We start from the raw sequence: 27,756 nt of genomic DNA, 5'->3' as shown, positions 1-27,756 counted from the left end.
ATCGGGTCCGCCCTGGGGAGCGCAGGGGCTCGGGCACTGGGCTGAGGGGCACAAACCCACCGGAAACTGCAGATTCCTGTCAGCGGCACTCGGGCCGAGCTGCTCACCCGGGGAACGCGGCGGGGTCTCGGGCGGGGGCTCGGGGAGGGGCTCGGGCGGGGTTCGGCCCCACAGCCCCGCCGGGCCCTCAGCGCCCTCAGGGCCCGCGGCTCTCCCGGCGTGGCGCCCCCTGGCGGCGGGTGGCGCACGGGGCACAGCGCCCGCCCGGGCTGAGGCTCGGGGCTGCCGGGAAGCGGCGGGGCGGGGCCGAGGGCGGGGCCTGGCGGCGCGGACCAATGGGAGGCGGCGGGGCGGGCCCGGGGCGGGGCGCGCAGGCTCGCGGGGCGCGCGGCGGGCGCGGCCCCGGGGCGGCAGAGCCGCGCTGCCGCCATGGGGTGTTAGCGCGGCCGGGCCCGCTCCGCCGGAAAGCGCCGCCACCGCCCGCCGGCCCCGCTCCGCCTCGCTCCGCTCCGCTCCTCCGCCCCGAGCCCATGAGCCTGAACGAGCACTCGATGCAGGCGCTGTCCTGGCGGAAGCTCTACCTGAGCCGAGCCAAGCTGAAAGCCTCCAGCCGCACCTCCGCGCTGCTCTCCGGCTTCGCCATGGTGAGCGCCCGGCCTGGCGCGGCGGGCGGGGGGTGCCACGGGCCGGGAGCGCTCTCGCCGCTTCTGCTTCTCCCGCCGGAGCGTGCTGCGGTGAGCACGGGGGGCCCGGGCCCGGCGGGGAGCGGGGCGGGCGCTGCTGCTGCCGCCGCCCCGGAGCGCCCGGCCCGCCCCGCGCAGCGCTCCCGGCAGCTCGGCAGCTTCGGTAGCGCGTTTGTTTTGGAGCGCGTCCTGGCACGAGCTCAGAGCCGCCTCTTGGCTTTTATCTCCGCCAGATAATGCAAGATTTAGTTGATTGTTACGTGTTTAGCCCGTGGAGGATGCTCGGGACCGCAGAAGCCGCGTGTGCCGTGGGCAGCTCGCCGGGTGCGCGGTCACCGCGCCGTGTTCCGGTGCCGGGAGCCGAGGGCCGCGCACGGAGCCCCGCACGCTGCTCCGCTTGCGGGGTTTCCATCCCGCTCCTCTCCCAGCGAGGGCAGGGGCAGCTGTTGCGCTGCAGCTGCTTTTAAATAAACCAAGAAATAACAGCCGATTAAAGTTTGTGGTGCCGCTCAGGCTCATCCATCATCAGTCCTTTGCAGTTGCGAGGTTTCTAGTTTTTGTTTAAGGAAAACTTGATTTTACTTGGTTTGGAATTTTGTGCGTTGTTTAGAAACACTTTTATTCGTAAGTGTTTTCTTTCGAGTTTGATGTGAAGCGCAGTCTAGTTACCCGAATTATGTCACATGCGAAAGTTCCGAATAATTTGAAATACAGTAACTCACAGACTTCCTCATCTGCCCAGACATCTGACATGCAAAGCTGCAAACTGCCCTCAGCCCCCTTATTCAGCTGTTAAAAATGCCTCACGGTTCATAAATTCGCTATTTCACTCCTCTGACTTACTTTATTTTGATTTTTTTTGCCGCGCTGTTAACAAACCGAGTATTTTCAGCGGTTAAATCTGCTCCTTTCCAGAGCCATTGTTCCAATGATGCTGTTGGAAAACACAGCAGCCTGCTGACGGTCAAATAAATGTCAGTGTCCTCCTTCACCGGCTAAAAACAGCGCGCAGCTCCGGGGAGGCGGCGGAGCGCTGCCCGTGACTGACGGGCGGCTCTGGTCGCGCTTCTCCTCGGAGAGCGCACCCGGCTGCAGCTCACACGCCGCTCGGATCGTGGCTTCTCCTTGCTGAGCTCCCGTTCTGCCTCTCGGAGCGGTTTGTGGCTGCTTGAGTCAGCTCTTTACATCGAGAGAGAACGCGGGGAAAAATCTGTTTGTTGATGTTTATAAATTTTCCTCTAAGGGAGGTCGCATCTCAATGTAAATGCTGTAGGTTTAAGGTCATACTTAACGTCTTGAATTCTTTGGTTTTTCTCTAACTATATGGTATGAGGACTCAAAATCCGTGGAGGTATGAGGTGAGGCTTCTACTTGTTCCTTAATTCAGTTCTCTAGAATTCCAGGGGTTCAGTCTCCTGCTGTTGAAAACTGCTGCTTATGAATTTGTTGCTTAAGGTATTTCTGGAAATTCTTTCCAAGTAAGAAAATCCCTAATTGCCAGGAATGTTACATGTAAACGTTCATATTTAAGTTTTTCCAAAGAGAAAAATCCACTTATTTTTCTTCCTTTAATAAGTTCAGCATGGAAATCCACCCGTAGTGTCTTTGCTTTTGCACTGACAGACCCAGTCCCAGTCCTCCAGCTAAGACTTCCTAATCTTGGTTCAGAAGAGCTGAGTTAACTTTCGAGTAGTTTTAGATGTCTTTTAAAAACTTTGCTGATCTTTTAGAGTTGTTCCTCTGCCTCGAAAAACTGGGCTGTTCTGTCACCCTGTGCATTGTTTACTGACTGCAGTTCTTTGGCACCTGATATTCGAACTGCTGAAATACATTCTAGGCTTGGATCAGAGCTGGCAACAGAAATGAAGGGTCATTGTTCCTCTCCTTTCCTTATCAGGCAAGGAAGAAAGAGCTTAAGTGACACATCCAGGACCACCCAGTGAATTGGGGAATTGTCAGAGGAGGAACGCGCTGGTTTCCATGCCAGCCCCATTGATCCTTGCTCTTTGATTAAAGAGTGCTTGCATCCTGGAGTAGAAGCTGAGTTTATCTCCGTTGAACTGCTCCCTTTCCATGGACTATTTTTATGTCTAGCTGCAGCCATTTTGCAAGGTTGATTCCCTCAGGATTGGTGATGTGCCCTGCTGGAATGAGGCATGCCAAAGGCATTGCTGGGGTCACTGAGGTGCAGTGTGAAACACTCAGCAGGTTTCAAATCCTGAAGTGTTATGTTTCCTGAGAGAAGATTAAAAACCTGTTTTACAATAAGTTTTGCTTCAGAGCTTCACATCAGGATTTGCTACCGTGTGTGAGCTTCAGAAACAGTTGCAGGGCCTGGTGATGGCAACTGATATGAGAGCTGAGCTCCCCCAGTGAACCTGAGTATTTCCTTCACTCAGGTTTCCATGGATGCTATCATCCAGTGCCATATGTCTGAGGGAAAATCCATAAAGTTTATAACCTCATTTAGTACACTTTTCCAGTTTATGGAGCCAGCTAGTAGTATCAATCCCCCAAACTGTTAGAGGTAGAGAAAGAAATTGTAGATGGTAGGGGATGTGTAGTGCATTAAAGAATGGAGGATTCATTCCATACACTGGTGGGGGCATCAGATATTTCTCACTTCTGTATTATAACCCAGATATTGTTGCATGATCTTGCCTCTCATGCTTGGCCTTATCTGTTTTTATTTTTTACAGTGAAGAGCCTGCTGGCAGGTTATTTTTGTCTGAACAGTTATTCTGACTTGTTGGTATCATTTTGTCACCAAGGATGCATAACACAGTAGCATGACAATTGTACAATATGGGAATCAGAAACCATAGGAAAGTTGTTAAATGCCACTAGTTATAAAACCAGAGAACTCCACATCTCCTCCTGCCACCAATTAACAGCTGTGTGGAAATAACTGAGTCAGAACTATGGGACTGAATTATACACTGTGGTTGGCTTCCTTATATGTAGGATTCAGAGGTTGATATTTACCAGCAAGCTGTTTTCTTTTAAATACCTCTATGGTCCAAGCTGGTTGGGCTTTGTCTAGATGGGGTAGATATGCTTCAAGTATTGACTATCATCAAAGAACTGTCAACTCTTGCCTTTGAAATATGGCCAGTATGGTCTCCTGAAGACAGCTTCAGTCATGTTCTGTAGAAGACTGACTGCAGAGATAAGTATTTATGAAATTGATTTCCATAAAAACAGTTGGTGCTGAGATAAGGGTAGGTGTGACCTGGGGCCACTGGTGTCAGCTGTACAGGTGTCTTTGTCTAGTAAAGGTCACTTGGCTGTTCTAAATTCTAAAACAGTCTCTGTAGAAGTTATTAAGTGGTATTTAGCTGATTGCTGGTAGAATAGCATGAAACAACGGCATTTTGTAACCTGCAGGGAAGAGTTACAGGCCCAGTTTTGTGGCTTCTGCTTCCACTTAACCTTCTGTAACACTGCTGCACTTACAGATAACAGCTGTGCTGGAGAATCTTCCCCATGCAAAAGGTTTCTTCTGTTCCAGTGACAAAATGGAAGTTTTGTGCCTCCTTTACCATCCCTGTCTCTGTTATAGTTGAGCAAGGCAGGCAGTATGGAGTGTTTGGGCTCCTGCTGCTCTGCCTTGGAGCAGCTGTGGGTGGCTGCTGTAGTTTGGAGGATGTAAAGAGGATACTGAGCCTCTGGATAATCTGAACTTGCATTTACTAAATGGATTTGCTGTAAGTTACACTGTAGAAGAATTACCTCCTCAAGATGCATTTGCTCCAATCACACAGGTATTGCCTTTTCATGTTTGCTAGCAAAATAAAGTGAGATCCTGTATTTGTATTCCAGTGTCAGCATCAGCAAATATTAATGTGTTTTGCCATTCTGCAGCAAACAATAATCTGCAGAGTCAAAATCCTGCACTAATGGATGAATGATGCTTAGTTTCCCTTCTGTATGAAACCAGTAAATAAGATCATTATTTTGACTTATCTGCTTTTAATTTCCGGTGAGTTCTTCTGGCTCATACAGAGCCTCTGTATGAGTTGTTTATAACCCTTTATGAATGGTGCAGACAGTCTGTGAGAGCCTGGCTCTGTGCCTCTGTCTCTGGAGTGAATTGTACTGTCAGGAGAACAGGGAGCCAGCCAGAGGAGCTGATTCCCAGTGATGCTCTGACACTCAGCTCATTATTGAGTTTCCTCTGGGGTCCCACCCATAGCCAAGCAATGATGGATGGGCCTCAAAAATGCAGTTGTGATGTTTGATCAACACAGCTTTCTTTTTAGCCATTCCTGATGTGCTAGACTGTACAAGAAGCAGTCCCAGTTCAGGGTTATATTCCCACCAGCCTGAGCTCAGAGGCATCTTTGTGGGGAAGGGAAGGAAGTAAATGATAAATAATAGCTCATAGATAATACAGATTTACTTGAGATAAGGCATTTTGTTTCCTTTTCTCTACAGCACTGTCTACTGATCTGAAAAAGATGTAAGCCTGTGATTTTAATTTAAGAGCAGGGGCTTTATTTAAGCCCCTCTGGTCTAATAAGACATGGGAGCCTTATGAATAAGTAAGTGAAATGAACTTGGTCAGTATACTGAACTTGAATAGAAGTTGAAGTGCAGATTTTTCTAGAGGGCAAATTGTTAGTTTTCCTGCAATATGGTTGTAATCAGGCTGCTGTGACTCTGAAATCCAGGACTGTTAAAGGCTTAACAGAGTTATGTGCCAAAATTCAGTTATCTTCTCAAAACATCTGAATGCCCACCCTTTTTAGGCTTATGAGAGATTCAGTCTTGTGTCCTGATGTCATGAGTCCTTTAGTTTTGTCAAGAAGCTGTACTTCAGATGTACAGCTTTGTCAAGAGCCGTAGTAAATCTGTCAGTCATATCTGTAGGATGATCTGAAGTTAAAGTTAGCTCTTCTTTGAAGCAGGGATTAGCCCAGATGACCTCTTGAGGTGTCTTCAGCCCACGTTACACTGTGATTACGCAGCAAGGCAGGGCACTTGCAGCTCAGCAGCTGCACGGTCAAATCTGCAGCAAGTGTTCAGAGAAGCTTTGAAAGTGGTGAAGGATAAAGTGCTGGAAGTGTTGTATTGGAAAGTGTGCAGCCACTGACGACAGTTCCTGCCCTGAGCAGCTCCTCTGAACAAGCAGAGCAGGAACATGTCCTGCCTGCAACGTTGGCATGTACCTGTGAGTTCAGGCTTTGTGTGAATTTGGATCATATCAGGTGACCTCATCAGGGCCCTGTTCCTGCAGGTATTGCTTTACAAGAGCAGTTGTGATCTGTTTATTTTGAAATTGCAGCATGAACAAAGGAGGGAAGAACTTCTGACACTTTGTGTCTCTGTTAGAAAACAGGCACAGGCCCTCATGGTGAAAAATGAAACTTTTTGTTTTAGGTGCCTGGCTCAAGCTTGGCTCAGGAAGGAAACTCAGTTGAAAAGAGTTGGCAGTTTTTCTGCTAGTTTACATTGAAAGAGTTCCCAAGTTAGCTTTGCTGAGAGTTTGAGGAGACAGAAAACATGAACTGATTTTTTGCTTATGGGTCAGGCTGGGGTTACTCTGCCAGATATGAACACAAGGAGCTCAAAATCAGATGCTTGATTTCATTAGTATGGAGGCGTTGATAAATGGAAATATCAAATGTCTTCAATGTTTGGCAAACTAAATACAATCAGTTCTTATAAAATAAAGTCTTCATCTCGTGAAGCTCTTTAGTGCCATGTTTATGTTATACTCAGAACTAGGATGAAGGATTAAAGTGTCTTGTCATGCTGGATGGCTTTGAGTCTAGGCACAGCAGAAGACTTACAAGAAAAATCTTTAAGTATGAAAATGAATCCTCAGTGGTGAAGGATTGCAATTGTTCTGTGAAAAACACAGGAAGCCCAACATCCCACGAGTACAGTGAGACTTAACAAGCAATCCTGCAGAACAGAGACCTGACAAGCAAATGTTTATCCTCTCAATCATGAAGTTTCCCACAGCTGAAAAATGGTATTTTTAAATCCTCGAGCAAGGACTGTATATGCATTAATATAATTTCAGAACACTTGGAAACTGCTTGCTAGTTGGCTGGGTTGTTAGGCTTATGGCAATAAAAGCTTTCAATAAAGGAATTAAACAATTGGCAAATGGCCTCGAATGCCTGTTGGAACACGTCTGAGCAAAACCCTGGGTTGCCTTAATGTATTGGGAGCATTGGTGATTCAGAGTTCTGCTGTCCTGGAACATGGGTAAGGTGGGATCCAGGACTGGGTTAGCTTGGCTCAGCTCTTGCAAAATAGTGAGGGTTGAATGTTCCTGCTGCTTTTGCAGCTGTCTTTGAGCCTGGTTTCCATGCCTCCCTGCACCTCTATTACCCATGGATCTTTCTTCCTATCTGCTTGATGTGCTTATATTTCAGATTACTGTCAGGTTTCTTCCTCTGCATTTTACCTGTATTTTGTCTGTTTAATGAGTTTTTTTGAGAAAGAGCACTGAATGTAGGGACCTTTGTGCATTATTCCCTCTTTGGAACTATCCTTTGTCTCAAAGGCAAATTTATCAGGAAAGATCATTTTAGGAGAGCTGTTGGAATTAATGTCACCCATCGATTGCACATATGCACAAAACCACCTGGCAGTTTTAAAACCAGCTAAAAGGCATTCTAATTAATTTTATTTGTCAGAATTATTCCAGCTGGTTTTATGAGCTTCCTAGGGCTGTTATTTAATCTGATTTTTGTACTCCTTAGGCACAGGCATGCATGAGATCTAAGGTTACAAGAAGGTCATGGCTGCATGTGGTAGTGGAGGGCTGGAACATCTTCATGAGTAGCCTCATCTTTGGGGGGGCAGTGATGCCTGGGAGCATTGTGTTATCTTTTCTGCAGATGCCTTTCCTTCAGCCTCCAACAGGCTTCTTGGCTGCCATGGGCATTTGGACACTCAGATTTTGAATCTGTGTTCCAGACTGCATTTAAATACTTGAGTGAAAGAATATAGCTGAGAGCCCCATGGAAAGGGGATCTTTCTCATGAAAGGTTTCTGCACTTTAGAACTTAAACCCAAACATCCAAGGAGAAAGGACCACCGAGGTTGTTTCAGGCAGTCCCCTGCCTTCACAGCCTTTCACAGATACTTCAAGTACTTCATAAGTAAAGATCAAAAGCTGTGTCTCCAATATAACACAAAAGAAGAAATATTTCACTTAGGAAGTCCAAGGATGCTTTGCTGGCATGAGCTGAAGGTGGCAAGGTGGTTGTGGGTTTGCTCTACAACAGAACAGTAAGTATGAAAACAGTGATAGCTCAGACCTAAATTTGGACCTAATGAAGAGGATGCAGATTGACATGAAGGAAATGTAAATACAGACTTACTTTGTTTTTATCCGATGATCTTCCAGAAACATGGTGCAAACCTTGAATAACCTATGGTCAAATAATATAAGCTGTAGGTAACTGCATCTCTCTCCCGTTTCCTTTTCAGGTGGCTATGGTGGAAGTTCAGCTTGACCCAGACCACGACTATCCTCAGGGGCTCTTGATAGCCTTTAGTGCCTGCACTACTGTGCTCGTTGCAGTTCACCTTTTTGCACTCATGATAAGTACCTGCATACTTCCAAACATAGAGGCTGTTAGCAATGTGCATAACCTCAACTCTGTCAAGGAATCTCCTCACGAGCGCATGCACCGGCACATTGAGCTCGCCTGGGCCTTCTCCACTGTCATTGGGACTTTGCTCTTTCTTGCAGAAGTGGTGTTACTGTGCTGGGTCAAGTTCCTTCCTTTAAAGAAGAAAACTGACAACACCCCACAGAGCAACAGTTCTACCATCACATCAGGGCAGGCAGCAGCCATTGCATCCACGTCCATCATGGTGCCCTTTGGATTGATTTTCATTGTGTTTGCCGTCCACTTCTACCGGTCCCTGGTGAGCCACAAAACAGACAGGCAATTTCAGGAACTCAATGAACTTGCTGAATTTGCACGGCTCCAGGATCAACTGGATCACAGAGGTGATGCTGTCACCTCAGCTGTCACCAATTTTGTGTAAATCTGTGCTTAAGAATATTAACCCACGCTTCTGCTTTATGGTGACTCCCTGTGGATGAACTGGTTGAACTGCTGATTACTGTTTAAAGAATAATTATAAATATTGTTCTAACCCTTTAGAGAGGGAAAAAATGTTCCTTTCATACAAGTTTTGCTATCTGAAGGAATGGATGGTGGGGTGTGATTGCACTGCGTGTGCAGCCCTCCTCCTGTGAACACTGTCTCGCATCTTTCTCGTTAGTGCTGAATGGTGGCTGTATAAATACATGGAAAATAACATTGTACATTTGGGTATTTGTTAGGAATGGATAGAGAAGTTGTGGATTTTTTTTCTCTGTTTATCTGATGTTGGCATTTACTAGAAGATACTGCTTGTCCTATCCATATTGCATGGCATGATACAAATTACTTGGGACATGCAGCAATTAGCGCTCGGTTTCAGCGCTAGCGCTGCTCTCCCTGGAAAGCCTGACAGATGGTAGGAGTGAAAGCTTTCCCAGCACTTTCCCCAGTATGTTTTGCTGCCAAGTAATTATTACTTTGCTGATTTCTCCAGTGCCTTTTTGCCGTGGCACTTACACATTTTGTAACTTGCTAAACACCCAGGACTAGACTTACTGCGATGTGGTGTGGCCACATGAGTAGGAATGAGACTCGACTCTTCTCTTCCATGGAAGAAAATAAAAGCAATAACTGTTTTTTAAAGTTCTCATGAGCTGGCACATATTATCTGGAGAGATAGATTTGCCTGTTTCTCTTTGAAGAATCCTTTTTTAAAAAGAAGGAACTAGATGGAAATTATCACTGGATAATTTTTTTGCTTGAAAATCAGAACCACTGCTGTTTCTTTTCCAAGCCAAAGTAGTAATTATTTTATACTTTTATACTGAAAAAATATTTTTAATAAATCTTCAGAAGCAAGCAGCAAAAGGTGCTTTCTCTGTGTTGGATTCCCAAGTAATTAGCTATGCCTTGGTCTTCCTTGTTTAGAAAAGTGTTCTCCTTGCTGAAGTGTTGTATTTAATAACTCATTATACATTTTTGCTTCCAAAGGATCTGGAAGACAACTTGATGTATATTTATTTATGAAAGTAGGTTATTTGTAATTAATACTGCTGCTTTCTTTCAGACACCTCTGTGACAGCAGGGCTACTGTGTTGTTCATTTCCTCTGAGCAAAAACCTCCATTTGGTCTCCTAGATAAGAGGTTTGCCCAGGAAAGATTCCAGCAGTTGTCCTGGGCTGCTTCAGTAATTCTGGCTATGTCTAGGAGATGAATTTTTTTGGAGCACAGTTCTTCTGTAGAGTAGCTTTGGGCTTTCATGGGTAAAAGCTGTTTTTTGAACACAAATTGAGACAAGCCAAAGGGAAAAAAAAAAAAAACAAACTTAGCTATCACTAGTCACAACTATCCCTGTGGAATAGAACCCTGGGATTTTGCCATAAGACAGGAGGACTGTGACAGTCCAGTGAACTGTGCCTGACAGCCTGGGCTGAACCTGGTCTCTCACACCAAGCTCCAGCTCAGGTTATTCCAACATATTTGCAATCTGCACCAAGTGCCTGTGGAGTTCAGGTGCAGTGTGGTTACTGCTGAAGCAGATGGGAGCTGATCTCTCCCGTCAGCAGCACTGCAGTGCAAAGTGTTGACAAGGTCACCAGTGGTGCCTTTGTATTCTAAAAACATAACTATAAAAAAAAAAAAAGGCAAAACAACCTGCTGGTCTCTGTTTTTTTCAGCAGCAGTTGTGGTTCACAAGCAGCTTTCCACTTGGTGTTCTCACCTGTGAAGTGAAAGTCCTGGCATACAGAGGCCAAACTGGATTTTCTCAGCTCTGCCATTACATGCTTCAAATATATTCTATTCCTGATGTAAATCTGATGGTGAGGATTGTAGCTACAAACTCACAGGTGTTTGTTCATGGAGCACTGGAAGCATTGCTTTAGTAAAGGCAATAAGGAAGCAGCATTCCAAACCACAAAATGTATTTTCCCATTCAAGACAGAACTTTATCAGTTCTGTCTTGGGAAAACAGGCCCCTAAAATCCCCCACTAAATGAAGAAAACCTGACCTGGTATTCACACCAGACCAACTGATTGGAAGGGTATGGTCAGGTGTAAAAATTGTACTTCTTTCTGTAAATTTTGTATTTAGAAGTTATATGGTTCTAAATGGAAGTCCAGAAAATCAGTTTTCTGAATTTATTTTGTAAAATTCCTTGCTGTTCTGTATAAGTAGATGAATTTTTCTTTGATTTGTGGATCTTTTACAAAGTGACTAAGAAATATGGGATTTTCATGTTGTTTTAAGACACACAGAATTAGAAGCTAGTGGGACATGGTTATTTTTAGTTTTCTCAAGCTGGTAGGCTCTGAGCTAATGGCACTGTTATTACAGCTAATTTTCAGACTATTTTCTGCACTTTAAGCCATGATATCAAGTATGTTTTTGTCATTTTCCACCTGTGGAAATGGTCATGAAAGTTACACCTTGGGTACCTTTGTCACTGTGTACCCAGGCAGTAACCAGACACAAACACATGGATCTAAACATTGAGTGCACTTAAAATTTTTTATCCCTTATTTATACTAACTATGGTGTTAGGCATTTACCTCAATAATTTTAAACATTGGTTATTGTATGTCACTTATTTGGGTATAAAATACTTTCATGAAATAAAATATACTCAATTGTTGTGGATTATTTTTTATCTAGAGGCCTAAAATATACTTATTAATTGAAACATGATCTGTTGTAACTTCAAAAGGCATTTGGGGTCACAGGTGTATTGGGCTATGTTTGGGGGGAGTGGAGAACACAATTACTTGATTGTACTTTTTTATATGCTTTTAAAACCCTCCTCTAAAACAAAGGCCTTGAAACCACCAGGAGTGTGATTTCTTAGCAGGAACAATAAGAGGAGCTGAGCAAAGAGTCACTCTGCCTCTCTTCCATCCTTTTGGTGTTTGTCTTTTGGGTTTTCCCCATTAATTTTTTTCCATTTCTTTTCCAAACTAATGGGGGTGGGAGGAGGCTTCTGAGCAAAGCCACTGCAGAGGGAAGTGTACCTGAGCAGCCTTGAGGGAAGGGTGAGGCAGCCTGCAACACCAAAACGATGGGGTGGGTTTGACACTCCAAGGAATAAATAACCCAGGATCATGTTCTTGAATTTTTCTTTTTTTTTCTTCAGCATCTGGTTATTCATTATGGCTGTCATCAAACATTGCCTGGGCCTCTGCTAAAACACCAGCTGGATCTTGTAGTTTAATCTAAATTAAAAAGAATACAAATCAGTTATGCAGTGCAATTGAAGAAGCTTAAGGTTTTATAGATCTTAACTTCTTGAGCATTATTGAGTCTCCCACGTATCAGGACTTCAGCTCATATTACAGCCTTTCAATTATTTAGAAACAACTACACTCCCCTAATTTTATTAGTGTGCTGAACATCACTTTATCTCCTTGAAATAGCTGTGTGAGTGACTTTAACAAAACACACTCTTGGGCAAAAGTGGCTTTGATTTGCAGCCTGTTAGGCCTCACCTATAATTATAATAAAGGGGGTGGTGGTGACAAAAGTTTATGAAAACCTGAATTCAGTTTTTCTCCTTTTATCAATTACTTCATATTCTGAGATCAACAGATCTCTACCCATTGAAAGCACAATAACAGCAGTATAAGTTGATGTTTTGTTGTTGCTTATAGAGCAGAAGAGATTTGGATCATCACTTGGTCTTCAGGGAGTTAAATAAACAGCCAGACTTGCACATCCTGCCTTAGTGTACCAATAGTTCATCCCAGGCTATTGGATTGTTGAGGCTCTTCTCAGTGACCTTTGACAAACCACATATAGTAAATATTTTTAGCCACAGAAGTGCTGCTCCTTTCACTCTTTTTGCAAAATAGAGATTGTTTTTCTCTGGTGGGTATTTGGGGTTTATTATTCCGCACTGCTGTGGGTGTGCCTGGTACTTACAGGATTAACTGGTTCATCAAAACTGTGCTCAAAGGGCCTTTGGCTATAGAAAGCAGATTTGAAAAGATAGAGGCAATGAAGATGTAACAGCTGTGAGCCTTGGAAGGCTGCATGTGCCTGGTGTCACTTTGAACAGCCCTGTCCCTGTTGCAGAGGAAGGTGGGTGGCTCTACCTGCCATGGGGCAGTGCTGACCTGTGATTATCCAGGGTGGTTCTGCTTGCCTCTAACTCAGGGGGAGCTGCCCCAGCCCATCCTGCACTGACCATTTTGTTTCACATCTGTGGTTTGCACACCATGAGGGTTCAAGCTGAGACTCTTAGGGCTCAGCTCTCACTTGGATTCACATCTGTTCACTGCTGATTCCCATTTCCTCTTCCTCCAAGGGCACAGTTAGGGACAGGCTCTCCTGTCCACCAAAGTGTTGTGCAAGGACCCAGTGGCTGCCAGGCTGAAGGCCCAGTGTGTCTGTGTCTCACCAGTGTGTCTTTGTGTCCCACCAGTGTGTCTGTGTCCCACCAGTGTGTCTTTGTGTCTCACCAGTGTGTCTTTGTGTCTCACCAGTGTGTCTTTGTGTCCCACCAGTGTGTCTTTGTGTCTCACCAGTGTGTCTTTGTGTCTCACCAGTGTGTCTTTGTGTCCCACCAGTGTGTCTTTGTGTCTCACCAGTGTGTCTTTGTGTCTCACCAGTGTGTCTTTGTGTCCCACCAGTGTGTCTTTGTGTCTCACCAGTGTGTCTTTGTGTCCCACCAGTGTGTCTTTGTGTCTCACCAATGTGTCTGTGTCCCACCAGTGTGTCTTTGTGTCTCACCAATGTGTCTTTGTGTCTCACCAAGTCCTTGGGGTGGGGATAGGGCCTGGCTCTTCCTCTGCAGTGTGTGTCAGTCGAGGGAAAAGAGGAGCAGAGGGTGTGGGCTCTAGGACACCATCTGCCCCCCTTGGGCCAAGCTGGGAAGCTGCACACACCCCTGTGCCCCCGGGGCTGCTGGGCACTGTGGTGAGCCCCTGACCTGGGGAAAGAGCTGCTGTTGGCCCTGCAGGGTCTGCTCAGCCTCAGCAGCTGGGCTTGGTGAAATCATCTGGTCTTGACACAAATCCCACTATTGTCTGTGCCTCTATTGTCCCCATTTCCTTTGTGCTGCACCAGGTCTCTGAGCAGTTCTGGTGCATGGGAACTGTGTTTTTTCAGATGTAGGCAGGTGGGAGGCTCCAGCAGAGGCTGCATGAGCTGTTAGTCCCTATGGGGCCATTTAGGATGCTGCTGGCCAAAAGACTGTGAGCACACACCCCATGGGGGAAATCTCTTGAGAAGTGAAATGCTGCCTGGAGAGCTGACCCAAGCACTGATTAATACAAACACCAACATTTCCAAGCAATTACCTCTGGGAGTGGAAGCTCAGGAGGGGCTGGAGCCTCTTCTCTGCCAAATTCAACCAGAACTCCACACTTTGGTATATCTGCTACCCAGATGCCTTCTAGCAGCTGTCCCTTATCTGGGTAGAAGAATTTCCCTGGGCCATGTTTCTTGCCGTCTTTCCAACCTCCATCGTACCGATTTCCATTTGCTGCAATTAAATACATGAACAGACCTTGAAATTTGCACCATTGTGTTAAGGGGTTACAAATTAAATCATCAACAGAGCAAACCAGCAGAGAAGATCATGTGTTTGGCTCCTCTTAGTAATTTCAAGGTGGCTGTGGTGCTGTGTGTCATTTTAATTTTGCAGTGCTCCATTTGCTGTGCCACAGAGGGAGAAAATGCTGCAGAAGGAACCCACCTTGCTCACTTGGAACCAGGACTCTGCTCAGCTGCTTTGTTTTCACAGTGATAGTCATTTTTTGCTGACACAAGGAGCCAGTATGCTCAAGGTAAGGGACTGGTCCCTGAGTCACCCTTCACAACATGAAAAATTACAGGACACAAGTTTCAGATTTGTCACTGCAACACAGGATCTCTGGCTTGAAGAGGTTTGCTTGTCTGGGCAAGGAACAGAGCACTGATTGCTGTCCAGTCAAAATAATCTTGATTTCAAAGAATACTTTTAGTTAAGTTTTTCCTCAATGAATTACGGGGTGAGAATTGCTGCAAGAGTCTGAACGGTTCTGGCAGTCAGTTACAGGCTGTTTTTCCAGCTGTACTGCTTCTCTTGGCATTTTTCTGCAAGTTGAGTGAGAGAGGCTTTTTTTGGGCTCTCTGCTGCTCTCCAGGAATCCACCCATCCATCACTAACAGGGAAAGCAGAGCTGCAAGGGGAAGAGAGCAGCCTCATCTATGGATGCTGGTTGAGAAAGGGCATCATACCCATGGTGATGCTGGGGGTTGGGACAGGTCCAGACCACCCTGCTGTCACTAGGAGTCCTCTGCTCACCCCTTTTCCTACATACAGTGTTTCTAAGTCCAAACCCATAGAGATTTCTTACACACAGTGCTGCAGAGATAACTGGGGCCTGCCAGGATGCTGTAAGGGAAGAGAGGAAACCCCAAAAGGCTTCTGGAGAATTTGGCTGCTGGGCTGCTCAGGCAGGGTCTGGTTCACAGGCTGGAGCTGTGGTGATGGTTATCTGCAACTCTGATCTGATTTTGTGCTTATCTGCAACACCAAGCTCCTTGTCCAGGCTGGCAGCAGCTCAGCTTCTGCACTCCAGCCACCAAGTGAGAAACCACCAAAACCACAATCCTGGCTGCAAGGAGAGGGCAATGAACACCCTGAGTGCACTGTGGTGCCTGGCTGCTCCCATCTGCTCTCCTCCTAGAGCACCCAAGGCTGTGCTGCTCAGAACCACGATCCCTGTGGATGTGAAGTGCTCTGGTACAAAGCTGTTGGGGAATGGATGTGGCAGAGGCAGCAGATCAGTGCAATGCTCCCAGCCAAGCTCACCCTCACTGGGCATGCTGCCACTACAAGCAATTTAATCTTGAGCTGCAGCTCATCGTGACCTCCACTGAAGAACTCCTTTTCTTTCACATGGCAAAGCTGCCGGCACGTGGGCACACTTCCAGCAGCTGAGCTGAATGCATTAAGCTTGTGGGTATGAAATAATTGCTCTGGCTAATTTTAACCAAAAGGAATCCAGCTAACAATCAGTTGCAGGCTAGGCTGGAGGCAAGTGAGCTCTGAAATGGTGTATCAGCCACAGCTCAGCCTGCAGGGGCTGTTAGTTTAGAACTAACAGGGCCTTTGACAGGAACACAGCAGATCAGTGCAAGATTCTCCCTGGAAGCAGGTGCTGATTTCATCCAGATGAGCCATCGGTCCAAAGCGACTTTCCAGGCAGTGCAGGGAGCACAGTCATGCATGTGGTGTGCAGAGAAGGTCAGGCTCATTCCTCCCAGCTGCTTTGCTTAGCTAATTACTAGCCTTGAGATCACTTTCAAGCAAAAAAAAGATAGAATAGATGAATAATAATATGGAGATAATGTTTATTCAGATGTTCTTGGAATGCCATGCCTGGTATTGCAGAGATTGTTGGGATTGTTTGCTTTGGAGGAAAATGCGTTAAACTCCAAGGAAAATAAGGAAAAAAAAATAAAATTTCTGTATTTATGCTGAGATTGGCCCTAACATTCCCAATCCATGATGTACTTGGGGTTATTTATGGAAAAGGATTGTGTACTAATGAAACCCCTGTGTTCACTCAACACAAGCCACTGTCGGAAGTAGACAGAGGGGATGCAGTGAGCTCAAAAAGAAAACTATGTTGCTGTGGGTTTTTTCCTCTGCTGAAAACTGAACTCTTCTTTGGTATTCAGAGCTAGAAAGCCTGTCTGGCAAAGTGCCTGCCTTGAAAAGAGAGATTTGCTCTTCTCTGACCCAACAGTACATTATCTCTAACCCGAACCATCCCAGTCATTTAAATGTAAATCACAGTAAAAGTAAGCTTTCATGCGTGTGGGCTCATGGGCTTGAGCAGTGCCGGCCCTTGCTCAGCCCGTGCTGCCTCCCGCTCCAGCCCAGGCGGGGAGGGATGACACGGGGCAGTGTCAGTCCTGCTGCAAGGCTGCAGCGTAGCACAGAAACCCGGCTGGCAGAGACACCCGGAGAGCAGCACGACCCCAGACAGCTCGGAGGGGGCAGGGTGAGTGAGGGTGGTCGGTACTCACGGAGCTGCAGCAGGCCCGGCCCGTTGGGCTGATCCATCAGCCACTGCCCCTCGTAGGTGGAGCCGTCCTTGTAGTGCATCTTTCCCCAGCCGCTCCGCACGCCGTGGCTCCACTCGCCCTCGTAGAGCTCCCCGTTGGGGTAAAAGAACGTCCCCCGGCCCTGGACAGCAGCACAGACATGGCTGGTTAGGAGCTGCTCTATTGAAAGGGGTCAGTGTTCAATTTTGGGACATCACTTTGATAGAATATTCCTTTATTTATTATTCTGACACATGGCTGCTGGCAGCCCAGCTCCGGGGCTGTCCTCGTGTTGAAGGAAATGAGATGTGGTAGTACAGGATTTTTTTTTTGGCAAACAGTTTTATTCCCTTGACAAAACCTTGGGTTTATATCTCAGTGTGTTATTATTGGCACGATTGCTGCTAATATTTAGCTAAAAGTGGATTTTACAAGTATATAAACCTGCCTGGGGATAGGCAGCATTAAAGGATGTGTCTTTCAACAGGGCATTTCATGTCTTTCAACCCTGATGATGTTTCCAGCTCAGTGTGTCCCAGGCTGGGCAGCTCCTCCCCTTGTTGGTTTTACATGTATGTTTGCCATTAGGAGAAGTCCAGAGGTACCCCCTATGCCAAGGAGTGATACCAATAAGAAACATTTCCATATCACTAACACATTTTCCTATTGGAATAAAATGTTCTTTTTTCTCTGAATAAATAATAAAACCAGTTCTGGAAACAACTGATTTTTCTGAGTATTAATTTTATTAAACTGCATGGATGAAAAGGGGAAACTTTTAAGAAGAAAACCCAATCCTAGTGATATTTGGATGTCATTATAAATCTTTCACCAAAGCTCAATTATGGAGAATGTAACCTTAAAGAACAGGAAGGGAAGCTCAGCTCCCTCCAAGAGACAGGAGCCATGGAGCCACACGCCCATTAAAAGCATTGGTGGAGATGAGTTTGATTTAAGAGCAGACACAAAGACAAACACAAGGTTTCCATTGGCAGATCCAAAAACGTTCCTACAAGGATTTTGCACATTACATTGCAGTCACTTCTACCAGATGACTTTCTCATTATGTTCCTTTTAGGAAAGACTGATTAATGCAGCAGGCCTAATTTCCAAAAGAACTCAAGTTATTTGCCTATTATCTGTAAAACTCCCAGAAGAAGGTGCATTTTCTGGCAGTGCTTATAATACAGGCTCCTCTAACTTGTTCAAGGACAAGAGTAGTGAAAGGGATGGGTGGGGAGGATTAAGAGACAGGATGTCAAACTTCCCATCGTGTTTGGCCAAGCTGCAGGTGAGTCTGAGCAGTGACCACTGCTCTGTGGCAGCTGGTGGCAGCTCAGGGCTGAGCCTGGTAACCAGCAGATGGCTGGGGATGAATCCCTCTCCAGGAAGGAGATGGCACTCCCATACAAATCTTGGATTTTTAGTCGTGACCATTCAATTCAGCCTCAGTATTGTGAAAGTTAATATTTTAAGTAATCTTCTTGCACACGTGCACTCAACTCTTCCCCGTGTTTTGGGTCCCACTGCCTCAGTGCTGGCAGAAAATCTCACTTACACATCTTCTGTCATTTTCCCACCAGCCTGTGTACACCCTCTTGTATTCCTTGGTCTCTGGGTCAAGAATGCTGTATGCGCCATAACCGTCCCTCTTCCCAAACTTCCAGTCACCGCTGTAAATTGCTCCTGTGCTCTTCCAAATCTGGGTGCCTTTGCCTGTTTAACAAACAACAGGAGTGACAGGGACACCATCATGGTTAGGAGGAGGGTGCTCAGGGCTGCCCTTGTGCTCCATCCCAGGCACAAAGTCAGGCTTATGTCTGGGATTCAGTTTAGCTTCCCAAGTTGGAACCATCGTTAATCTTGATCAGGGGCTTCTGGTGTGGCCTCTGCTGAATGCAGAAATCTTTCCAAACCTCAGTTTACTGCTTGTAAACAAGTCTGTCCTGCCCTGGCTGCTCCTGCCTTGGACAGGGTCTCCTCCTGCTCTGTCCCCTGCAGCCCCTGCCACATCTTGGGAATAAATTAAGATTCCTGGAACCAAGTCAGGAGCTAAGAGAGCTCCAGGGACTATGCAGCCAGGGTACATCCCAGTGCATGGAGCTGACTTCAGTTTGCTGTTACTTGGAAAGGATTTTTAAACATCTGTAGTAGAGATATTTTGGGCAGTTGCCCCTGAGTGCATGCAAAAGCTCTTCAAGTTACCTACTAGAAATGTTTCTGCATTTTTGCATTACATATATCAAATATATATTTATATATATGGGTGTGTGTGTTTGTGTGTACATATAGTCCTGCATGAATGAATGCTCTTCCAGGAGCATACAGAGCACACAGAACCACTGACCACTTCCTACCCCTAGGAACCTTTGTAAGAACATCTAAGTTGCTATTTTTTCTCAAAATTATCTATCTTACCATGTCTCAAGTTGTCCAGCCATTCTCCAGTATACTGATCCCCATTTACAGCATATATTGTGTGTCTTAATCCACATTTCTGGGCTTTCCTGTCCCATTCATAAAAGAGAGGGTCTCTAAGCCTCGGGTACTTTATGACGGGCATATTGCTGGTTTCTGGAGAAGAAAACAAATTATTAGCAGCAATAAATTAGAAAGTACAAAGGCAGGTACAGGCAGAACAGTATTTGTGAGCCATGCACAGATATACAACAAACAGGGGGCAACTAAAGATACTGAAGTTAACATCCAGAGCTGGGCTGGAGCCCGGCGGGGTGGGATGCTCTCCGATTTTGTCTCCTGGGCTCCCCCTTCTGTCCTGATCCGCTGGACTGAGCCATTTCGAGTGATTTTGCTGCGCCTGTGCTGCGGGTACCAGGGAGCCCGGCAGGGGGAAAAACCTGGGCCTTGGGAGGAGAGGGAGAAAGAAAGGTGCTCTAGGTCCTTGCTAGGAAATAAAAGCTAGAAATTCTAACTAAGAAAATACTGTTAGAGTTCAACCTCACTTCTGCATTTTCCAGCTGTGGGAAATGGTAAACTACTATTTGGAAGGATAGCACTGCCGAATACAAGTACTTATGTGTTCAGAATGAGTCTTGGTTAGAGGACACCGAGGACAGGATCTGTCCCTCGGTATGGTGGAGTCACAGCCCACCACAGAGGATGTTTCTCCAGCGATACACTAGAACTGCTGAGTTCCTCCCTCACTTTTGAGTGCTGCAGCTCCTGGAGAAGGGGGTCTTGCCAATATTTGCCAATGGCTGGGTTTTTTCAGGACACTGTGCCACTCTTTGCTGGCTTGAGCCTGTCCTGCCCTCGCTGGAGAAGCAGAAGAGCCGAGCTACAGCAATCTGTACCACCCTGACACCGGCCATGACCTCTGAGCAGCCCGTGCCTGAGACAAGCAGCCTCTTCTCTACCCCTGCCAGATGGGAGCATCGCTTTCCCACCAACACATCCCACCACTTCTTTAACTCAAAGCTCAGGATTTACAAACCGCAGGGAGGATTCCCAGCTGCGGGGGCAGCCCCATCTGCTCGCCATGTCCTGCGCGGCACAGCCCGCGCAGAGCACCCGAGGTAATGCGGGCTGCCGGGAGCCGCCTTTATTTGCCGAATCCCCTTCTAAATGTACGTCAGCGATGCCAGGTTTGCGTAAGTGATAACGCAGTCGGTGTTCGCCTCCCTGGATGTTTTCAGCCGCCCACTCCAGGGCGCGGGGAGCTGGCAGCGAGAGGCGGGCGGTGCGGTCGCTCCGGTCGCAGCTCTCGGTGCGGAGGGCGAGGCGCGGCTGCTCCCGCGCGCCTCTGCCCAGCGCTTGGGGATGGGGCTCGAACAGACCCCGCGCCCCCCTCCAGACGCTGCTCTGCTGCTTCTGTCGGGTCTCTGGTAAAATGCAGCTTTAGTCTGCACGGCCCTGCTGGAAGCCCATTTTTTTTTTCCATGGCTCTTTTCGGAACTTCAGAGCAATGAGGTGCAGCCACTTTTCTCCACCTTACATCTTTACTTAATGAAGAGCAAGGAGGGGAAATACACTGGCTGCTGCCTGTCCCTGGCAGAACCCTGCCTGGCACCGCACCCCCGCGCACCCAGCCTGACTGCCCCGGCCCCGAGGGTGCCCCGGCCGAGCTCAGCCCTTGCCGCGACCCAGCACACGGCACTGCCCTGCAGCGGGGTCCCTCTGCCAGCACCCACCGGCGGAGCGGAGTCACCCTCTCCCCTCCCAGGGCGCTGTCAGCGAGCGGAATGCTCAGGGCGGCTGTTGCCGCTGCTCCCCGGCGGGGGCCGAGCAGGAGGGCAGCGCTGAGAGCGGAAAGCCCCCAGCTCGGTTTGCAGAGCAGCCTGGAGCGCGGCCGCCGCTCTCCCGCCGCTCTCCCGCCGCCCCCGGTGCCGAGGGCCGGGCCGGACACCGACCTGCGCTGGCGGCGGCCCGGGCTGCCCGTGGCGGCGGGGTCGCCATAGCAACTCAGAGCCAAACTGCAGCGCTGAGGGCCCCGGGCGGACAGCGACGGGCTGGGCACGGCACCGCACGCTGCTCCCCTCCCGGAGCACCGCAGCCACACACTGCGCTGTGCGGATACGTGCCCTGGGCCCGGGATGCTCCAGCAGAATATAAAGTGCTAATAAACAACGAGCGCTTCACCTCTGGTTGGTTTCTCATACGCCCAGCAGCAGAAGGCTGGAAATGAAAGCACTGATTACAGCACCGATGAGTAACAAATAAATCAGCCTTGCAAATGTCAGGAGAAATAGGAGAGAGCCCCTGAAAATGCACATCAGCGGTCTTAAAGGAGAAATCTGAATAAACCTGACACTAATTCCCTCATCCATTACACTTCTTCCACAGCCGTGGTGAGCAGGGATTGCCACTCTGGCCTTATGGGTGTCTGTAATCATCTTCCCTAATGGGTAATTGCCTGTGCACATTTCTGGTATCACACCACAGCTCTTGTACGACTCCCATGAGCCGAATGCATCTGATTCTCATCCTTTCACCACATTTTTTATGCACACCTCTGCAGGCTGTGAGGTAAAAATGTTGAGGCAGGTGGGAAATCTTGTGATGAAACAAAGCAGCTGCCTGTGTAAAGATGAGATACAGCTCAGCCTTCCCTGATGGGTGTTCATTTGTAATCTGCAATATCTGAGGCATTCAATGGGGCTTAAACGTTGTGTCCATGCTCAGGTAGGACAGAGAATGGATTTATTCCAAGTGTGACTAAAGGCAAATATTCCATTTCCCACGGCACATGTAAGGGCCATGGAGCCAAAGGAGACAGAGCCACTGCCTGGGAAATCAGGTGGAGGAAAATGGAAGGGAAGGAAGGAAGGAAGGAAGGAAGGAAGGAAGGAAGGAAGGAAGGAAGGAAGGAAGGAAGGAAGGAAGGAAGGAAGGAAGGAAGGAAGGAAGGAAGGAAGGAAGGAAGGAAGGAAGGAAGGAAGGAAGGAAGGAAGGAAGGAAGGAAGGAAGGAAGGAAGGAAGGAAGGAAGGAAGGAAGGAAGGAAGGAAGGAAGGAAGAAGGAAGGAAGGAAGGAAGGAAGGAAGAAGGAAGGAAGGAAGGAAGGAAGGAAGGAAGGAAGGAAGGAAGGAAGGAAGGAAGGAAGGAAGGAAGGAAGGAAGGAAGGAAGGAAGGAAGGAAGGAAGGAAGGAAGGAAGGAAGGAAGGAAGGAAGGAAGGAAGGAAGGAAGGAAGGAAGGAAGGAAGGAAGGAAGGAAGGAAGGAAGGAAGGAAGGAAGGAAGGAAGGAAGGAAGGAAGGAAGGAAGGAAGGAAGGAAGGAAGGAAGGAAGGAAGGAAGGAAGGAAGGAAGGAAGGAAGGAAGGAAGGAAGGAAGGAAGGAAGGAAGGAAGGAAGGAAGGAAGGAAGGAAGGAAGGAAGGAAGGAAGGAAGGAAGGAAGGAAGGAAGGAAGGAAGGAAGGAAGGAAGGAAGGAAGGAAGGAAGGAAGGAAGGAAGGAAGGAAGGAAGGAAGGAAGGAAGGAAGGAAGGAAGGAAGGAAGGAAGGAAGGAAGGAAGGAAGGAAGAGCTGCTCCACAGACAACATGAGCTCGGTGTGGACATGATGGAGGGAGATCTGTACCAAGGGAAAATACACACAGGAATTTCTTGTGTTAGATTAGATGAACTGGAAGATGGCAGCTGCTAGCAGGCATTTCCCAGGGATGTAGGAGAGAGAAAACCATGGAAGCTGACCAAATTAGGAAATACTTATACGAGAGAAAATGTCTCCTGTTATTAAAAATGAGATTAAGATATCCAGGAAGGATTTATTCATAGTCACTCATATTAATGTGCTCTGGTTTGGGGCAGAGCCTAAGAATGACTGAAGACAATCATTCCTGTGTTCCACCATGGCCAGTTGTAGGGGCTGGAGTGAGGACAGAGGTTTGGGAGGAAATGAAGAAATCCATGAGGGAGAAGAAAAAAATGCTTATTGCAGCCCAAAATCTACAGCTTGAAATTACAACCAGAAATAGCCCTCTGGAAAAGTATTAACTATTATTTCACCCCCTATATAGCACTGCACTTAATAGAGAGTTTGGCAATTAAAACAATTAGCTAATTCAGACCATTTTACTTGTCTGTTTTTAAAGGGCATGGGCTGCCTGAGGTTTTTGAACTGCAAGTCCAAACTGTGTCACACCTAACCACAGCTTCTGCTAACCAGAAGTTACATACATATTTGAAAAGTAATATACATTTGAAAACAATAAAAACTTTAAAGAGTTAAAATATTTTAGTAACAAATTAAAATTCACAAATTGGGATCAAAAACTCTCTGCAAAAACCTCTGTATGTGGATATGACAGAGGGTACTGCCTCCATTTCTTGATTGCTTATTTTAAATTCTTCTGCTCCTGGTTTTGTGTGTTTGTTATTTTACTTCTGTGGTCCCAGAGTGGGTTATCAGCACCCTCACAGATACTCCTGCCCCTTCCAAGGAGGTTTCACAGATAACTTATCTAGGAAGGGGCTGTGTGTGATTCCCATCTTCAGTTTTCTTAGTTCAGATATAAACTTTTGAATCATACTTAATTATTTTGTCACTTGATAATATCATTCTGTACCTTTTTTATTACAAGGGTACAGAGTGGGTAAATATAAACATATTCTTCTTACAAAAAAGGACAAAATTAGACCAGCTTGAAGAGAAGTTGGTGATATTTGAAGTTTTATCAAAAAGTTCTTTTCACTCACTCAAATGAAATTTTACTCAGAAAATGTTGTTCCATTTTGAGAGAAGGAATCTCCTTAGTAAGTAGGAAGTGGGGAAATTTTTGTAAGGGGTGTCAGATATATCTAGAATATATAACTCAGTCAAAGAGTGAGATATAAACTCAAACTGACCCAGAAATGTCCTAACCAAACTCTCTTTTTTAGGACAACAAGGGCAGCTGTTTCCAGGCACAGCATTGAGGCCACTATGAAAAGTAGGATCAAAACCTCAAACTATGATGTGCTAGGAGGAGAATTCAGGTTTTCCTTGTCACAATTCCCCTTTTCCAGCCTTGCCAGCCAAAATTTGGCTCCAAATACCCTTTTTGGCTGTTTTCTTTTCCTTGTTTCACTCTGACAGGCACTGGCCACTGACACCAAGGAACAACAGCAAAACCTTCACCAGGCAGTGCCAGGGCTCCAGTTCTGCTGCTGGTACTGTTGCTGTTTTGGTTGTCTGGCAGTTGATTAAACCTTACATTTATTAAGACTGAAAGGAAGCTTTTCAATCTGTCCATGTAAACTATGCTGTAATTCAGCCCACAGCTCAGTGCAGTGAACTTCACTTCCAGGCTGGACACACTGAGGAGCAAACCAAGCATTGGGAGTTTGTGCATGGAAACGTGCCCAGAAACACCTTTCTGCAGCAAGGTCCTGTGACAGATTATGCACTTTTTAAAAATTTTTTCCACTTTTAAGGGCAGGATTTAAAAAAACATTAATTTAAAAAAAAAATATATATAGCCCAAGGCCCTCAGTATTCTACATCAGAAACCAATCATTTTTGCACTGAAAGGAGACAGCTGCTCCAAGCTGAGTTTGCTTGCACTAAGCTTGGGGAATCACCCAAGTGAAATGTCCAAACCAACTGAAAACTGTCAGAATCAATAAATTAAATTTATTCTGGGAACTTCGTAGAATAAATAGAGAAAAAGCATTTAGGGAAACATATGTTGGAATTCTTTAAAGGTGAAGAGTGTGACAACAACATACTGTGGAAGTGGGATGCTCAGATGTGTGTTTTATTGCTGCTATATTCAAAAGAAAAGCCAGGGAAGAGGTGGGAGGGTCTTGGACTCCAACCAAGCCTGTTTTGGTGAGCTGAAGGAGCAGCCCCACCACTCTGCTCTAAAGAATTGTCATTAGCAGGATTTAGGAGGGATTGAAGTGAAAGGTTTGAAGTGTAAACTTCACCTGGTGCCTCTGGCTTAAGAGGCAGCCTTGTGGGAAAGCATTTAAAATTCTTCCCTCCTTTTTGCTGGGAGCAGTTATCTCAAGATAAAAACCATGTTGGTTTTACATCAAAACAACCAAAAGTTAAAGCCGTGGGTTATCTGGGATGTTCAGGCACTTAGATAGTCATGCAGACTGCAAGGCTGGAGTCCTGGGAGCTGACACCAGATACCCTCTCCCCACGAGCTCCCTGTTGCTGCCGATTTGCAGCTCTTGGTCTCTGCTGAACTACCTGCAACAAGGCAGAGGTTTAAAGGTAAATCATGGTGTTAATTCCTGAAGTCACCCAAAGCTGAGAATTATTTCCTGACCATGGAGTGCTTTGCAAGACTCTTAATATCACTGGAGGCAGATAAATTTGGCCATACTTGAGCTAATGCCTCACTTCAAATCCTTAATTTATTCCTTAATTGAGGGATAAATCCAGATGAATACAAGATGAATCAGCAGTAGGAATCTCCAGCTGAAACATGTGCCAAGTATTTTATTTATCACGGCTTATTGTCACCTGATGTCAGAATAGGGACTCATCTGCATTTAGATTTTGTCCTTTCTCCTTTGCTGTGCTGGAAAGAATCTGCATTTCTAAGACAGGGGAAAAGCATCAAAGGAAACAGCCTCAATTATCTTAAGAGGAAAGAATGAACGGAATTTGCATTCAGGAATAGTCTGGAGGGTGAAGGAAAGGAACTCACATGTGATTGTACAGATATATAACCATGTGTACTCAAACAAAATCTAACACCTAGAGAACAAATAGCCACAATTTCTCTGTGATCCTTAACTTGATTTATGAACTCCATTTCTTAGACACGTTTTCTGGCAATGAAAGGTTGGTGAGCTGGGGATTAATTAAGATAAAGGCAAACCAGAGATTCCATGTTTGCAAATTTGCTGCGCAATGGCCTTAGGTGATCTCTGGCAGCAGAAGACAGCCATTAATACTTGCAAGATACCGTGAAAAATGATCATAAAATATTGAAATTCAGAGGAAAAGCAGCAATCCTCATGTGTTGCCACAGGAGAGGTGTAGGAGCCCTGAGCATCAGCTGCACAGAGCCCTGCTCCCCACCCAGGGCTGAGGGGATCACTGCTACCTCAGCTTGCTTTGGTTCCACTCACAAAGATGTGATTGAAATAATGAGATTATACAAACAGCTACAGCCTCCCAGGAGGTGGGAGAGCTTACAGGTAATTCTGAACTATTTTGTAATGGAGCAAGGTTAAATAATGCAGAGCCAGCTGTAAGGCCAGCCCTGCTACACTCACAATGTTTGTGCTTAACTAAATGTTTTTGTGGTTTCTGTTTGAAAGAAAATGCAGATCTCTTGAATGAATATCAATTAGCATGGTGTAGTTACAAAGTTGAAAGAAATCTTTTGGGGTAATCATTATGCACAGCCACAACATGGGTAAGAATTGTTCCTTGTCCAGAGGTGTAGGGGAGAGGTGGGAAAGTTTGGGATAAATCCCTTGTGTTCTGGGAGAGCTCTGTGGCCAGCCCAGCAGGGCTCTGAGTGGGAAATGCACAACATTTCCTGCCTTTGTATGTGAAACTCACACCACAGCCCTGACTAAATGTCATCAGCCCGCAGAATTCCAGCCCAGGACAAATATTCATATCTGATAAGAGTTTCCTTTTGCTCTTTGAGGTTTACAGACCAGCAGTGAAAGGAATACTTTTAAGGGCTATTGACAATTTATGATGTCTTCTAAAAACACCTTTTCCTGAACTGACACAAGCAATCCTACAAATGTTGAAATGTTTTTACTTTCTGGATTCCAGATCTGTAGGAGCGTGTCAGCACCCCAGCCTCACCAGCAAGGGGTAAGATGGAGCTGCATCTCAGGGGTGGTGATAAACTGAGCTGACAGAGAACTGCAAAGGTGGAGGGAATGTTTTCATGTGGGAAGGAAAAATAACTTTGCTGGCAGGGAATATTCCAACCTTGTGGTGAACTGGAAAGTTCTGGCACGGGTCCAGTGCAGAGTTAATGCTCTGGTCTCAGATGTGATCCTCCTTCCTCCAAAGTAATCCAAAATCCAGGCCTCCTGCAACACACAGTCCTGTCACATAGGATTGTGGACAAATGCTAGAATCCAGGCAAATTTAATACAGACATAACAAATTGCTGTGACATTTCTATTATGTTGATTAGTTTATTTTTCTACTTCAAGATTACCAAGATCTGCCACAACATGTGTTTGATCTCTGCACAATCATGGCCTTACTGGAGAAGCAGCAGGGACAATGCAACATCCCTGGGGTTGGTGGTTCTTAAACCAGCAGAAATCCCAAACCACTGCAAGTTCTGAGAGGGTTTCTCTGGAAACTGAATGCAGCTCATCAACGGCGTTTCAGGTGTCCACCCACAAATGTATGAAAAAAATATACAAAATCAAACAGTGGTCCTAGAAAAGGACCAGGGACAGCGAGAACACTGAGGAGAGTCTCTACACCCAAGGTTTTTGGTTGTTTACATGAAATTCAAGGAAACGGGATCCTACATACACTCCTCATGAAAAGACAGCATTGCAATTGTGTTTTTACTTCACT

The 27,756-nt window shown here is 46.2% G+C and overlaps 2 protein-coding genes across 2 annotated transcripts; one reads left to right on the top strand and one right to left on the bottom strand.

The window, feature by feature from the left end:
• Positions 1 to 437: 437 nt before the first annotated feature.
• On the top strand, positions 438 to 11,501 carry ORAI1 (ORAI calcium release-activated calcium modulator 1). Its single transcript, XM_058816529.1, has 2 exons — positions 438 to 644; positions 8,136 to 11,501. The coding sequence occupies exons 1-2, from the start codon at positions 531 to 533 to the stop codon at positions 8,700 to 8,702; spliced, it is 681 nt and encodes a 226-aa protein (XP_058672512.1). The 5' UTR covers positions 438 to 530; the 3' UTR covers positions 8,703 to 11,501.
• Positions 11,502 to 11,888: 387 nt separating this feature from the next.
• Positions 11,889 to 27,246, bottom strand: MORN3 (MORN repeat containing 3). The gene is made up of 6 exons (XM_058816907.1): positions 27,148 to 27,246; positions 19,216 to 19,371; positions 18,356 to 18,513; positions 16,780 to 16,939; positions 14,058 to 14,242; positions 11,889 to 11,972 (listed from the first exon to the last, which is right to left on the bottom strand). Exons 2-6 carry the CDS (start codon positions 19,358 to 19,360, stop codon positions 11,901 to 11,903), a joined length of 720 nt encoding a protein of 239 aa, XP_058672890.1. The 5' UTR covers positions 19,361 to 19,371; positions 27,148 to 27,246; the 3' UTR covers positions 11,889 to 11,900.
• Between the last annotated feature and the right edge of the window lie 510 nt (positions 27,247 to 27,756).

This window comes from Ammospiza caudacuta, chromosome 18 (assembly GCF_027887145.1).
Source record: "Ammospiza caudacuta isolate bAmmCau1 chromosome 18, bAmmCau1.pri, whole genome shotgun sequence".
NCBI classification, from domain to species: Eukaryota; Metazoa; Chordata; class Aves; order Passeriformes; family Passerellidae; genus Ammospiza; species Ammospiza caudacuta.
Note: the sequence above shows the minus strand (reverse complement) of the source record. Positions and strands in the feature narration are given on the sequence as shown.